The 14,923-nt window shown below is 42.4% G+C and overlaps 1 protein-coding gene across 3 annotated transcripts in view; it reads left to right on the forward strand.

Moving 5' to 3' along the window:
• LOC139227776 (AT-rich interactive domain-containing protein 2-like) overlaps window positions 1-14,923 on the forward strand; it is a 277,411-nt gene that overhangs the window by 76,349 nt on the left and 186,139 nt on the right. For all 3 annotated transcript variants that reach the window (XM_070858808.1, XM_070858807.1, XM_070858806.1), the window contains exon 3: window positions 10,170-10,267. In XM_070858808.1, the coding sequence (XP_070714909.1) occupies window positions 10,170-10,267 (98 nt within the window). The remainder of the gene's footprint in view (window positions 1-10,169; window positions 10,268-14,923) is intronic.

Consider the following 14,923-nt stretch of genomic DNA (forward strand, 5'->3'; position numbering starts at 1 on the left):
CAGCTTAGTTGGACACAAACAGGATTGTGGTGCCCTCCTATAATTGTGAGAAGAATCATGTAAGGACCGGGTAACAGGATCTTTAGCTACTTCCACAGACAACTTCAAACCTGGTTATGTATACAGAATGAGTGTATTTGATAACATTGGCAGCATCATGCCTCCCTACCCCCCCTCACCACTTCTCCTTTTCTAATGCCTCTCCCTTGGCTCCATTCCCTCCCTCATTCCTCCCTTCCCAGGACCTTCTATACCCAACCTCTACCTCTTCCTAAGTGGTCGGGGGAGCCACAACTCTACCGTACCCGGTCCAACCACCTAGAAATACATAGAAGTTGCAGCACAGAAACGGGACATTTGGCCCAAGTAGTCCGTGTTGGCCTTTACTATCCACTTGAGCAAATAGTTCCCATATCCCTTCAACCCCTATTGCTTCATGAAGAGTGGCCACTTGAATGAGGTACTGAAGAGCTGCCAGTGACTGTGAAATCCTACAATTAAATGAGCTGATGTCTTCCAGGAGAAAAGGGGAAAATTTGGTGGGGGGAAAAAGTTGCAATTAAGCATATAATAGTGTGTAAAATGTTATCACCTGACTGGAGTTCATGCTGTAACACTAATGTCAGGAGTTTGGCTCATGAAATCTAAAGGCTATATGGTGAGAACCAGGAGGCGTTATTTTGGGTTTGCAACAAAGGATGGTTAGTTAAATGTTTTAGTTAATTTCACAGTTTGTGGAGTAGTTTCTTTCAGGAGTGTAACTTAGTGGGTAACCAGTTGAAGTCTACCTAATTAGCAATTCCAATGTGTACTAACACCATCACTGTTTAGTTGCGACATTATCTTTATATGCAGGAGTTATTTTTAAAGGCCTGTGCCAGTTACAGTTAATGGCATACATTCAATTTTATAATTGACAAAATTAAATGCATTTACAGATTAACGTCAGCAGCCTGTCTGAAATTGATATACTATAGTCCTTACATTTGATCCAACTATCGTATTATATCAAGAGACTGTTGCTATTGTTTTAATTGAAACTTATTAAATTCTTAGAGGGCTTGACAGGATAGATGCTGAGAGGATGTTTCCCTTTGGAGAGTCTAGAACTAGAGGTCATGGCCTCGGGAGAAGGGTTCGGCCACTTAGGACTGGGATGAGGAGGAATGTCTTCACCTGGAGGTTTGTGAATCTTTGGAATTCTCTACTCCAGAGGGCTATGGATGCTCAGTAATTGAGTATATTCAAGACTGAGATCAATATATTTTTGGGCACTAAGGGAATCAGGGATATGAAGATAGGACGAGAAAGTGGAGTTGATGTAGAAGTTCAGCCATGATCATTTTGAATGGCGGAGCGGGCTCGAGGACTGTATGGCCTACTCCTATTTCTTATGTTCTTATAATTGACTTCAACTTCAAAGCTGAAAGGCACTATATAAATGCAAGTCTTTTTTCTTTTTATATGAATGTACTCCCACATGTATAATAGCTTTCTAAAATGTGTGAATGTAAATAAATAAATATGTGTGTGTGTATGTACATTCGAACATAAAGAACATAAGAATTAGGTGCAGGTGTATGCCATTCGGCCCCTCAAGCCTGCTCTGCCATTCAGTGAGATCATGGCTGATCATCTACCTCAATTCCACTTTCCTGCACTATCCCCATATCACTTGATTCCCTTTAATATCCAAAAATCTATCGATCTCTGTCTTGACTATACTCAGACTGAGCCTCCATAGCCCTCTGGGGTAGAGAATTCCAAAGATTCACCACCCTCTGAGTGAAAAAGTTTCTCCTCATCTCAATTCTAAATGGCCCTTATTCTGAGATGGTGATCCCTGGTTCTAGACTCCTCAGCAAGAGGAAACATCCTCCCTGTCAAGCCCTGTAAGAATTTTTTTATGTTTCAATGAAATCACCTCTCATTCTTCAAAATTCTAGAGAATATAGGCCTAGTCTAAATCTCTCCTCAGAGGACAATCCTCCCATCCCAGGAATCAGTCTGGTGAACCTTCGTTGTACTCCCTCAATGGCAAGTATATTCTTCCTTCGGTAAGGAGACCAAAACTGTACACAATACTCCAGGTGCGGTCTCACCAGGCCCCTATATAATTGCAGTAAGACGTCTTTACTCTTGTACTCAAATCCCCTCAATAAAGGCCAACACACCATTTGCTTTCTTAATTGCTTGCTGTACCTGCATGTTAACTTTCAATCATTCGTGTACAAGGACGCCCAGGTCCCTCTGAACAAACATTTCCCAATCTCTCTCCATTTAAAAAAAAATACTCTGCTTTTCTCTTTTTCCTACCAAAGTGGATAACTTCACATTTCTCCACATTATATTATATTTGCCATGTTCTTGCCCACTCACTTAGCCTGTCTATATCTCCTTGAAGTCTCTCTACATCCTCCTCACAACTTACATTCCTACCTAGCTTAGTATCAGCAGAAAACTTGGATATATTACATTTGGTCCCCTCATTTAAATCATTGATATAGATTGTGACTAGCTTGGGGCCCAAGCACCAATCCTTGCGGCACCCCACCAATTACAGCCTGCCTCCCCGAAAATGACCTATTTATCCCTACTCTCTGTTTTCTGTCCGTTAACAATCCTCAATCCATGCTAGTATATTACCCCCAATCCCATGAGCCCTAATTTTGTTCAATAACCTTGTGTGGCACCTTATCGAATGCCTTCTGAAAATTGATACACACCACCTCCATTAGTGTCCCCCCTTATCTATTTTGCTAGTTACAACTTCAAAAAAACTCAACAGATTTGTCAAACATGATTTCCCTTTAATAAATCCATGTTGACTGCCAATCCTATTATTATTTTCTAAGTACTCGTCCTTAATAGATTCTAGCATTTTCCCTACTATTGATGTCAGGCTAACTGGTCTGTAGTTCTGTTTTTTCTCACCCTCCTTTCTTAAATAGCAGGGTTACATTACCTGCCTCCCAATCTGCGGGAACCGTTCTAGAATCTATGGAGTTTTGGAAGATCACAACCAATGCATCCACTATCTCTATAGCCACCTCTTTCAAAACCCTAGGATGTAGGCCATCGAGTCCAGGGGATTTGTCGGCTTTCAGTGCCATTAATTTCTCCAGTACTATTTTTTTTGCTAATACTAATTTCTTTCAGTTCCTCATTCTCGCTAAACCCTTGGTTACTCCTTGAAGACAGACACACACAGTATTGTTTAATTTCTCTGCCATTTCCTTATTCCCTATTATAATTTCTTCCGTCTCAGCTTGTAGGGGACCCACATTTACTTTTGCTAATCTTTTCCTTTTTACATACCTCTGGAAGCTTTACAGTCTGTTTTTATGTCTCTCGCTAGTTTACTCTCGTATTCTATTTTCCCTTTCTTTATCAATTTCTTGGTCCTCCTTTGCTGAATTCTAAAATCCTCCCAATCCTCAGGTTTACTGCTCTTTTTGGCAGCTTAATAAGCCTCTTCCTTTAATCGAATACTATCTTTAACTTCTCGTTAGCCACGGTTGGACCACTTTTCCTGTGGGGTTTTTGTGCCAAAGGAATGTATGTTTGTTGGAAGTGATGTATTAATTCTTTAAATGCTCACCATTGCTTGTCTAGCGTCATATCTTTTAATGTAATTTCCCAATCTACCGTAGTCAACTCTCCCCTCATACCTATGTAGTTCCCTTTGTTTAGATTTAAGACCCTCATTTTGGATTTAACTAAATCCATTTCAAACTTAATGTAAAATTCTATCTTATTATGGTCGCTCTTCCCTTAGAGCCCCTTTACTGCAAGGTTATTAATTAAACCTTTCTCATTGCACAATACTAGATCCAAAATAGCCTGTTTTCTAGTTGGTTCTTCAACATACTGATCTCTCAAACCACCTTGTATACAATCCATGAATTTGTCGTCTACACTATTACTGCAAATTTGGTTTGCCCAGTCTATATGTAGACTAAAGTCCCCCATGATTATTGTTACATGCACCTCTAATTTCTTGATTTATACTGTGCACTACATTACCACTACTGTTTGGGGGCCTATAAACAACTCCCACCAATGTTTTCTGCCCCTTGCTGTTTGAGTTCCACCCAAACTGAATTTACTTCTTGATTTTCCGAACTAAGATCTTTTCTCTCTACTGTCTTTATCCCATCCTTTATTATCAGGGCTACCCCTCCTCCTTTTCCATTTTGCCTATCTCTTCTAAAAGTTAAATATCCTGGAATATTTAGTTCCCAACCGTGGTCACTTTGCAACCACATCTCTGTAATGGCTATTAGATCAAACCTACTACTTTCTATCTGTGCTGTTAATTCATCTATTTTGTTGTGAATTGCCAATGGATGTCATGTTTGTATGGAAGACCTCACTGAAGAAGAAATGGAATGTTGTGTCACCAACATACTTCTTTCCCTGACCCCATCCAATAAAAAGTTAGGAACAATAAATCATTTACATTAGTAGCTGAGCACAGGACAATCAGTGCTTTGTCAAACTGACTTTTAAATCTGCAATGGCTTAATTACTTGCACTATTCTTTCGAGATCCAAAAGAACAATTTTACATTAAGACCACAGTACTACGTCAATTCCAATATAGTGCCTTTAGCTTTGACTTTTTTCTATTTTTCCCTGGTCATCTTAGTCAGTAATGCCCTATTACCTTTGCTACTTTCTCTGTCTCTTCCTGACCCACTGCTTATTCTTACCCAAAACTCTGTTCTGCTCTAGAGCCTTGACATTTCTCTTTTAAATTTACTCTTTCCTGAATCCTCCCATCCCCTACATGTAGTAGCTACATAAAATAGGAATGTACATTGTTGAGAACCCAATAAAAATATTTTAAATTTAAAAGAAATTGTAACTGATCAACACAAGAGACAAATCAGAAATGAACAGTACCCTGGAATAAGCACCATCAGCAGAATGGTGCCCCATTTCTGTTCCTTTACTGAAGAAAGTCTTGCATAATTTACTTGTACTTGATTTCACCGGTGGGCTACAGAACCATTTTTACTGATCAACCTGCTAAATCTGTTTAAGTATATCAGGTAACTGACATTGAATTTGAATTAAATTGATGGAATTGACGTCGTACTGTGGTCTTAATGTAAAATTGTTCTTTTGGATCGCGAAAGAATAGTGCCAGTAATTAAACCAATGCAGATTTAAAAGTCAATTTGACATAAAGCACTGATTGCTCTGTGCTCAGCTAATGTAAATGATTTATTGTTCCTAACTTTTTATTGGATGGGGTCAGGGAAAGAAGTGTGTTGGTGACGCAACATTTCTTTTCTTCTTCAGCGAGGTCTTCCATACAAACATGACATCCATTGGCAAATTTAAAAAATTCATCAGTAGACTTTGTCAAAACCAGATCACCACTGGTGACTCTAAGCTCCACAATGAAAGCATTGTTCTCGTTGGGATTTCAGTGAAGTGTAATTGTGGCTATATGTATGGAAAAATAGCTAGCTTTCAAATTTAGATTATCTGTGGAAAGGGCATTTTGAGCTGCATAATACTGATCTACCAATACAAAAAATTTGGGGACTGGTATTAGTAGGAGCAAGTTAAGCATATCACATAAAGGTATATCCACGCCATGAGAGCATATTGGCTTGACTGCAGTGATTTCTCTTCTCTCCACTACCCCCCCCCCCCCAAAGGATGTTGATGGTAAGAGAACTCCATATCGATAGTGCTATTGAAGGTCGGGGGAGGTAGTTGGGCTTTCTCTTTTAAAATTAGTGCCTTGGATGTGGGCGTCGCTGGCAAGGGCAGCATTTATTGCCCCATCTCTAATTGCCCTCGGGAAGGTGATGGTGAGCCGCCTTCTTGAACCGTGCGATGAAGGTACTTCCATAGTGCTATCAGGGAGGGAGTTCCAGGATTTTGACCCAGCGACGATGAAGGAACGGGATTTTATTTCCAAGTCAGGATGGTGTGTGACTTGGAGCGGAACTTGAAGGTGATGGTGTTTTCATGCACCCGTTGCCCTTGTCCTTCTAGGTGGTAGAGGTCACAGGTTTGGGAGGTGCTGTTGAAGAAGCCTTGACGAGTTGCTGCACTGCATCTTGTAGATAGTACACACTGCAGCCACGGTGAACTGGTGGTGGAGGAGGGAGTGATTTTTAAGGTGATGGATGGGGTGCCAATCAAGTGCCTGCTTTGTGATAGATGGTGTCTACTTTTGGAGCTGCACTCCTCCAGGCAAGTGAAGAGTATTCCATCGCATTGCTGACTTGTGCCTTGTAGATGATGGAAAGGCTTAGGGGAGTCGGGATGTGAGACACTCGTCGCAGAATACCCAGTCTCTGACCTGCTCTTGTAGCCACTATATTTAAGAAGGCAAATGGTATGTTGGCCTTCATAGCTAGAGGATTTAAATATAGGAGCAGGGAGGTCTTACTGCAGTTGTACAGGGCCTTAGTGAGGCCTCACCTGGGATATTGTATTCAGTTTTGGTCTCCTAATCTGAGGAAGGACGTTCTTGCTATTGAGGGAGTGCAGCAAAGGTTCACCAGACTGATTCCCAGGATGGCAGGACTGACATATGAGGAGAGACTGGATCGACTGGGCCTGTATTCACTGGAGTTTAGAAGGATGAAAGGAGATCTCATAGAAACATAGAAAATTCTGACAGGACTGGACAGGTCAGATGCAGGAAGAATGTTCCCGATGTTGGAGAAGTCCAGAACCAGGGGACATAGTCGAAGGAGAAGGGGTAAGCCATTTAGGACTGAGATGAGGAGAAACTTCTTCATTCAGAGTTGTTAACCTGTGGAATTCCCTACCGCAGAGAGTTGTTGATGCCAGTTCATTGGATATATTCAAGAGAGAGTTAGATATGGCCCTTACGGCTAAAAGGATCAAGGGGTATTGAGAGAAAGCAGGAAAGGGGTACTGAGGTGAACGATCAGCCATGATCTTATTGAATGGTGGTACAGGCTCGAAGGGCTGAATGGCCTACTCCTGCACCTATTTTCTATGTTTATGTTTCTATGTGGCTGGTCTAGTTAGGTTTCTGGTCAATGGTGCCCCGCAGGATGTTGATGGTGGGGGATGCGGCGATTGTAATGCCTTTGAATGTCATGGGGTGGTGGTTAGACTCTCGCTTGTTGGAGATGGTCATTGCCTGCTACTTGTGTGGCACGAATGTTACTTGCCACTTATCAGCCCAAGCCTGAATGTCGTCCAGGTCTTGCTGCATGTGGGCATGGGCTACTTCATTATCTGAGGAGTTGCGAAAGGAACTGAACACTGCAATCATCAGCGAACATTCCCACTGCTGACATAATGGAGGGAAGGTCATCGATGAAGCAGCTGAAGATAGTTGGGCCTAGGACAGTGCCTTGAACTCCTGCAGCGATGTTCTGGGGCTGTGATGATTGTCCTCCAAAAATTGCAACCATCTTCCTTTGTGCTAATTAGGATTCCAGCCAGTGGAGTGTTCGCACCCCCCCACACACACTCCCCCGATTCTCATTTACTTCAATTTTACTCTGGCTTCTGGATGCCACATTCGGGCCAAATGTTGCCTTGATGTCAAGGGCAGTCACTCTTGCCTCAACTCTTGAATTCAGCTCTTCTTCATGTGGACTAAGGCTGTAATGAAATCTGGAGCCAAGTGGTCCTGGCACAACCTGAACTAAACATCGGTGAACAAGTTATTGGTAAGTCAATGCTGGTGATGGTCATTGCCTGGCACTTGAGTGACAAAAAGTATTATCTGCCACGTGTCAGCCCAAGTCTGGATGTTGTCTAGGTCCTGCTGTAAGCTGAAATTGACCTACTTCATTGTTGAAGTTATGAACTGACCTGAATGCAGTAAAATCATTCGTGAACAGTCCCACTCCTTTTTTATTTTGGAAATTCGTAGCCAATCGTTCCAATTCTTTGTCAAATCACAAACGCCAGAGGTCACCTTGGGCCCATTCAAGGATCACTCTGCGCCAATGCTCTTAGCCAAAAGGCCTAGAGCCACTGCACCGTTCCTGGAAGTACTGCAATACCAGGTTCGTGCCATGGAGGTGGATGGGTCAGGTCCCCCACACACCTCCGTGGAGGTGGATGGGTCAAGCCACCCCACCCACCCCACTCCTTATGGAGAAATTGTTGAAGCAGCTGCAAATTATTAGGCTGAGGATGCTCCCCTGAAACACTCCTGCAGTGATGTCCTGGGGCTGTGAAGATTGGTGGCTGCAGTAACCATCATCCTTTGTGTCAGCCACTGGAGGTGTTTTCCCTTGACCCCCCCCCCCCCCCCCCCCATTGACTTTAGTTTTGCTGCGGCTCCTTGGTGTCATAGTGTTCTTTCTTCATTTGACAGTTTTGCACACTTTCCTCCCTGCTCCTCCTGATCTGTTTTTCTCTCATCTTTCCTACACTCTGCTCTGACCCTTTTCCTAAGTCATCTCATTATCTTTTCCTCCCCCACCCCCCACCACTATATTAATTTAAGCTCTCCCCCACAGCACTGGTTAGTCTCCCAGTGAAGACATTGGCCCCAGCCTTGTTCGGACTCTTCTGCCCCAGAACTGGTCCCATTGTCCCAAGAATTTGAACACTTCCCTCCGACACTATCTCTCAAGCTACCATTTTAATTCTTACATATATAACTATTCCTATGCTGCTTAGAATGTGATACCAGACATAATCCTGAGAATATTGTGCTGGTGATCCTGTTTTTTAATCTATCTCCTAATTACTGAAACTCCTTTTGGAGGGCCACAGTCTTGTTTCCTGGTTTCATTGGTTCTAAGATAAGCCATGACTTTTGACTGTTTCCTTCCACCTTTAAAGTTTTATGCACGTACTCTATAATATCTCTTGCACTGGCACTTGGGAGGATAGGTGCCATTTGGGACTCCATTACAACTGAGAAATTGTCTATTCCCCTGACACTGGAATCCCTTATTATTACTATATTTCTGCACTTCTGACCCTCATCTTTGGCAACCATCTGCTCCATAGCGCTATGGTTTTGCTTGTTGCCCTCCTCCAAATTGTTTTCATTATCGTAAGTCTTCAGTACTGAATACTATTTTGTCCATTCAACACTCAATATCCCTACTCGTGCTGAAAGGTTTACTTGGATTTCATAAAATGAAGCATTTATGGCACAGACTATGATTTTTCTTTCTCGGACTCTTGTTGGATAGTGTTCAGTGTACTGGTGACTTGAATCCACCTGTCTCCATCTTGTAAAAATTATGTGATGAGTTAAATATTTCAATATAGCATTGAATTAATCTTCACATTTGACATGAATCGATGCAGCGGAATGAAGCTGACTGGTCTTCCTGTACTTTCTGGTAAATTTTTGTTATATCGAATGGAAGTTAATTTGTCAGTGAACCTTTAGTTGGTACAATTACTAAATTCCATATTTCTTCAGTTGATCCTTATTAAGTCGGGAAGGGAGGAATCTGCTGTGTGGGAGTAGTCAACGCAGTGATGGACATTATTGGTGTGTAGGATTTCTAAGTGGGGCATATAAAACCCATATGGTGCCCAGGAGTCTGAATGGGATCTGAATCTCATGCCAAAGTCTGAGGTGAGACATGATTGTTTCAGTGTTCTGGAACTTGTCGTGTTCAATTATATAAATTTAGACATTAAAAACAGAAAATATCAGGAAACTCTCAGGTTAGATAGCATATGTGGAGAGTGTTAACCTTTCAGGTCGATGACTGTTCACCAATTCTGATGAATGGCCATTAACCTGAAACGTTAACTTTGTTTCTCTCTCCACAGATGCTCCGAGTGTTTCCAGCATTATCTGTTTTAATTTCAGATTTTGAGCATCCGCACTATTTTGCTTTTTTAGTATAAATTGATGTTGGATTCAGCAGAATTAGCATGCATATCCACCCTTTGAGTGCTAAATGAGGCTTTGGAGGAGGAACAAATCCATCAGGATCATCACTTTTTGGTTTGTTGACTTGTCGATTGTCAATACTAGCTTTCATAAAATGTGACATTTGACTAAATAAGAGGAAAAATGAAGTATCTCAGCGCTGTATTTAATGAATTAGCTGAACTTCACTCTAACTACCATAATACAGTATAATGACTATAATTTGATGATTAGCATAGTAGTAGTAGGAGGTGGAATCAATATGTGTTCACAGCCTTAATGTGCTTGCATTTACGTTTCAGGTAACGGATAAGGGTCTCTGGGCAGATCTTTTGGAGGAGTTCAACTTTCCAAGAGGTTGCGCCAATGCAGCTTTTGCTTTGAAGCAGTACTACCTGAGGTGAGTGATAATGAGAAAATAAGACTCAACATCCTGTTTGCATATTGGATTCTATTCTGTGCGGACCTGAGTACATGTAAATTCGTCAGAAGTTAACCAATGTTAATTTGCTGTGCCATTAAGTGTTGAGGATGTGTTGTCTTTGTCGAAATCTCGACCTCCGAAAAGAATGACTCCGACACTTACAGCTCCGGCAGAAGTTTCTTTAATTCGCTTGCTAGCAAGGGGTAGGTCACACTCAGTCAAGGGCTAAGTGAACACCTCCGAAATGGTACAGCTTCACAAGATATTTATACAGTAAAACCCAAGTTCTGGCCTCTCCCTGTGTATTGCTCTGTCTCACAGTCAGTGAATACAGATAAAGAGTTAATTACTATATCCTGGTCCTGACATGGTTTACAGATAACCCTGACAAAAGGAAATATCAGTTGGCCAGCCGGCCATTACTCCATGAATCATATGTAATGGGCTATCACCTGTCTTGTATTGTGTCAGGATTGTTCAATTTCCTGGTCAGTTTATCGTTTACATCAAAAGGATGAGGTCTCTACAAGAGATAGTGGCTGGTGGAATGGAGTACATAGGAAAGGTGGGGTGACATGGAACTGGTGTCGTGTAGACAATAGGAGAGCACCATGGGGGGATACTTGTCTCAGCATGACTTGTCTCCTCGCTGTCTGATGTCCATCAGCCATCTCCAACCAGGTTTAGCTGTTTATGCAAGCTGACTGCTAAAAAGCAGAAAATTCTGGAAAGACCAGGACTCCATTTTGATATATATTGCATGGGGCACACAAATACTGCATGGTATCAGCTTAGATAAAACTACATTTCCACATTCCCCCATTTTGTCCTTCACAAGGACAACTTAATCCATTCTGATCTTGTACAGTCTCTCCATTTCCATTTCCACACAAGAGCCTTCAGAAGTTGTTGCTACCATAACTCTAGCCGTGGTCTCGGTAGGTAACATAGTTTCTCCCACCCTGGCACAGCAACACTTAACAACGACAAATAATAGATACAGGGCGAAGACTATCAGCAGGAATATGATCAAACCCTGTACCACAGATTTCCCTAGGGATCCCAACCATCCCGATGCCCAACCCCACAAGGTGATACCGTCCTGGCCAACTGTCTGTTTATACTCTATTACCTTTTTCCTGATGTATTCAGCTAGACTGCCGATTTCTTCTGATTTACCTGGATATACGTACAGCATTCTCCACCTATTAATGCGCATGTCCCTCCCTCCTTGGCTAGGAGATAATCTAAGGCCATACAATTTTGGAGAGCCACTGTTCGAATAGCTACTATTTCGTCATTTATCCCTTCAAAGGCTTGGGAAGTTGCGTTGGCTACTGATTCGACTAAGTTAGCCAGTTCCCGTAACTGCCATTCGGTCGATGCTATTCCATAGGGTGGCACCATTACCTTGAATATTCCGTTTAGCCACGTCAAATCCCGTTTAAATCTGTGACTTCCATAGGCCTCCCTTAGAGTCTTTACTGATCTGATAAGGGGTACCACATATCCTAAGTAACAGGACCCTGTCCAGTTGGCTGGTAACCATGGGTAGGCTTTATGGCCACAAATAAAGTAGGTGCAATTATAGGGCGTCAGCTCCTGGTCCTTTCGCACTATCCCTACTCGAGTGGTCTCACCTTCCCACCCTTCACCTGGGGCTTTGTTATGGACCGTTGTCCAGCCAACGGTTGCTATCTTTCTCTCAGTGGGATTAGTTGTGGCTTGCCATTTAGTCATTTGGGAACACTTGCTGCGTCCCATTTCTGGTCCTTTAGTCTCATTACTCACTAGGCATATTATACCTTCAGGATTTTCTATTCTGGGAGTAATGCTTAGGAAGTAAGGCTGATGGTTATTATCATAATTGGGCTGGTACCATCCCTGGAAGGCTGTAAGTTTATACCCTGCCGACCTCCATTCTGTTTGCTCCTTCGTTTCTGGCCCCTTAGTTAGTTTTGTTCTATTTTGCACTGTCAACCATTCTACCATTTCTGATTCGTTAAAGGAGACAGATCTCAGGGGAATACCCCCTTCGGAGTGGACAGGTACATGGGAACATATCCAACAACTCGACAAGTTTCTTTCTTAAGCATACTTATGACTCAGTGCCATAATACGTTTACGTGCAATTCCCTTCGGTGGCGGGTCTGTACCCCTGGTGTAATCAATAATGTGAAGTAAAACCCTGTCAAGCCCAGCACCATCAGTCCCCATAGTCCATACAGTTCCTTATTCAGTCTTCCTTTTTCTGTTCCTCTGGTGCCTTCTTCCCTTCCTCCTGGTCGGGTGCCCGTTTGCAATGGGATGCGTGGATCCATGTTGGTCTTTCCTTTACCTTGATTGCAGTATTGGTCGCCAGCAAGACCTGGTATGGTCCTTCGAATCTTGGCTGTAGACTGCTTTTTCTTTTAAAAATCTTGATGTAAACGAATTCCCCTGGCTCCAGGTTATGACACTTCCCTTCCGCTGGCTTGACTTGAGCTTCCTTTACCTGTGAATGAAAGCTGGAAATACATTTGGTTAGTGCAATACAATAATTTAACATATTTTCCGCCATTTAGTGGATGTCCATTTGTTTTGCAGTAAAAGGTAGTCGTTGGGGACGTCCCATAACTATCTCATGCAGTGACAGGCCTGTTGTTCTGTTGGTTGTAGATCGCATTACCATCAAAGCTAAGGGCAGCAGTTCTGAACATTTCAGTCCAGTGTCATTGCATAGTTTTGCCAGCTTATTTTTAAGCATTCCATTATATCTTTCAACAAGTCCAGCTGATTGTGGATGATAACTGCAATGAAAACGTTGATTAATCTGCAAAGCTTTACACATTTCTCTTATAACAGTTCCCGTGAAATGTGACCCGTTATCACTAGAAAGCTTAGCAGGAATTCTGAAGCGATGTACGATTTATTTTAACAAACATTTAGCAACAGTAGTGGCATCGGCCTTTTTACATGGAAAGGCTTCAATCCATCTAGAGAACACATCGACAATAACTAATACATACTTGAATCCCATACACATAGGTAATTCAATAAAATCCATTTGTAAATGTACAAAAGGCCCCACTGGATTTGGGTGGGAGGCAGATTCTACTTTTTCCGTCTTACCCGGATTCATTGTCTGACAGGTAACACAATTTTCACAGATTTGTTTTGCAATTGCCGAAATACCTGGTGCATACCAAGTTACCAAAATATAATCTGCCAATCCCCCTTTGCCTGCATGTGTGAATGTATGAACACATCGGGCAATCCATGGAAGTAAGGATCTGGGGGCCACCACACGGCCGTCGTGGTGAACCCATATTCCTTCTGGATTTTTATAACATTGATCCTTCGTCCAGGTCACCACCTCCTCCGTACTGACCTGTGTCTGAAAGGCCAGCATATCATTAATAGTGGGTGGCGGGTCTGAGCAATTATTGTTCCTTAGTGGGAACAATGACACCTGCATCCCCCCTTTTGACAGAGCTGCTGACTTAGCTGCATTATCAGCTCTGGCATTCCCAAGTGCCACCTCATTCGACTGGCCTGTATGTGCTTGGCATTTGATAATGGCAAGTTTCAAGGGGCATTGAATGGCTCGCAGGAGATTTTCCACTTGTTCTGCATTTTTGAAAGGGGTTCCTGAAGAAGTCAGGTATCCGCGAATCTTCCAAATTTGTCCATAGTCATGTGATACCCCAAAAGCATACCTGGAGTCAGTGCAGATATTAACTGTGTGTCCTTCAGCCAGAATACAGGCTCGAGTTAACGCAAACAATTCGGCTTGTTGGGCTGAAAAGGAGTCTGGAAGAGAGGCTGTTTCGACAACATTAAACTGAGTTACAATTGCATAAGCCGCTCGAGGTTGGCCCCTATCATTTTGTAGGGCTGATCCGTCAACATAGTACACTAGATCAGGGTTACACATTGGTACATCTGTTAGATTGATACGTGGTTTAGTCACTAATTCGGTTACCATTTCACATGAATGGGGTTCACCGTCGTCTTCCGTGGGGAGTAGAGTGGCTGGATTTAAGGTAGTGCATCTTTTGATAAGGTTCGGATTTGATAACAGTTCGACCTCGTATTTAGTGGTTCTTGCGGAGGTTAGGTGTTGGGTGGCACACTTAGTAAGTAAAATCTCGACAGAGTGTGGGATATACAAAATGGTCTGATGATTTCGAGTTATTGTCTGAGCCTGTTGCATAGCATAATAAGCTGCTGCCAATGAAGGAAGACATCCTGGTAGTCCGCGTGCCACTGGGTCTAGTTGGGTACTGAAATATGCTACCGGTCGCTGCCTGTCCCCATGTAACTGAGTCAAAACAGATTGTGCAAAACCCGACTTGTGATGCACAAATAAGTTGAATAGCTTAGTGTAATCTGGTAATCCCAAGGCTGGTGCTGAAGTGAGGGACTGCTTAAGACTCTGAAAAGCATTCCGGGATACTTCATTCCACATCCTTCTTTAAGCATTGTGAGAATATAGTAGATTCATTCACAGCTCGTAGGTCATGGACAAACCTCCATTTGTGTGGGCTTCTGAACTGGACGAATCTGTGTGTTACACGGACTTCTCATTTATGCTTATAGTGATTCACAGATCACAGAATGTAAAGTACTTGTTTTCTAATCTTATTAAAA

This window comes from Pristiophorus japonicus, chromosome 17, assembly GCF_044704955.1.
Source record: "Pristiophorus japonicus isolate sPriJap1 chromosome 17, sPriJap1.hap1, whole genome shotgun sequence".
Taxonomy (NCBI): Eukaryota; Metazoa; Chordata; class Chondrichthyes; family Pristiophoridae; genus Pristiophorus; species Pristiophorus japonicus.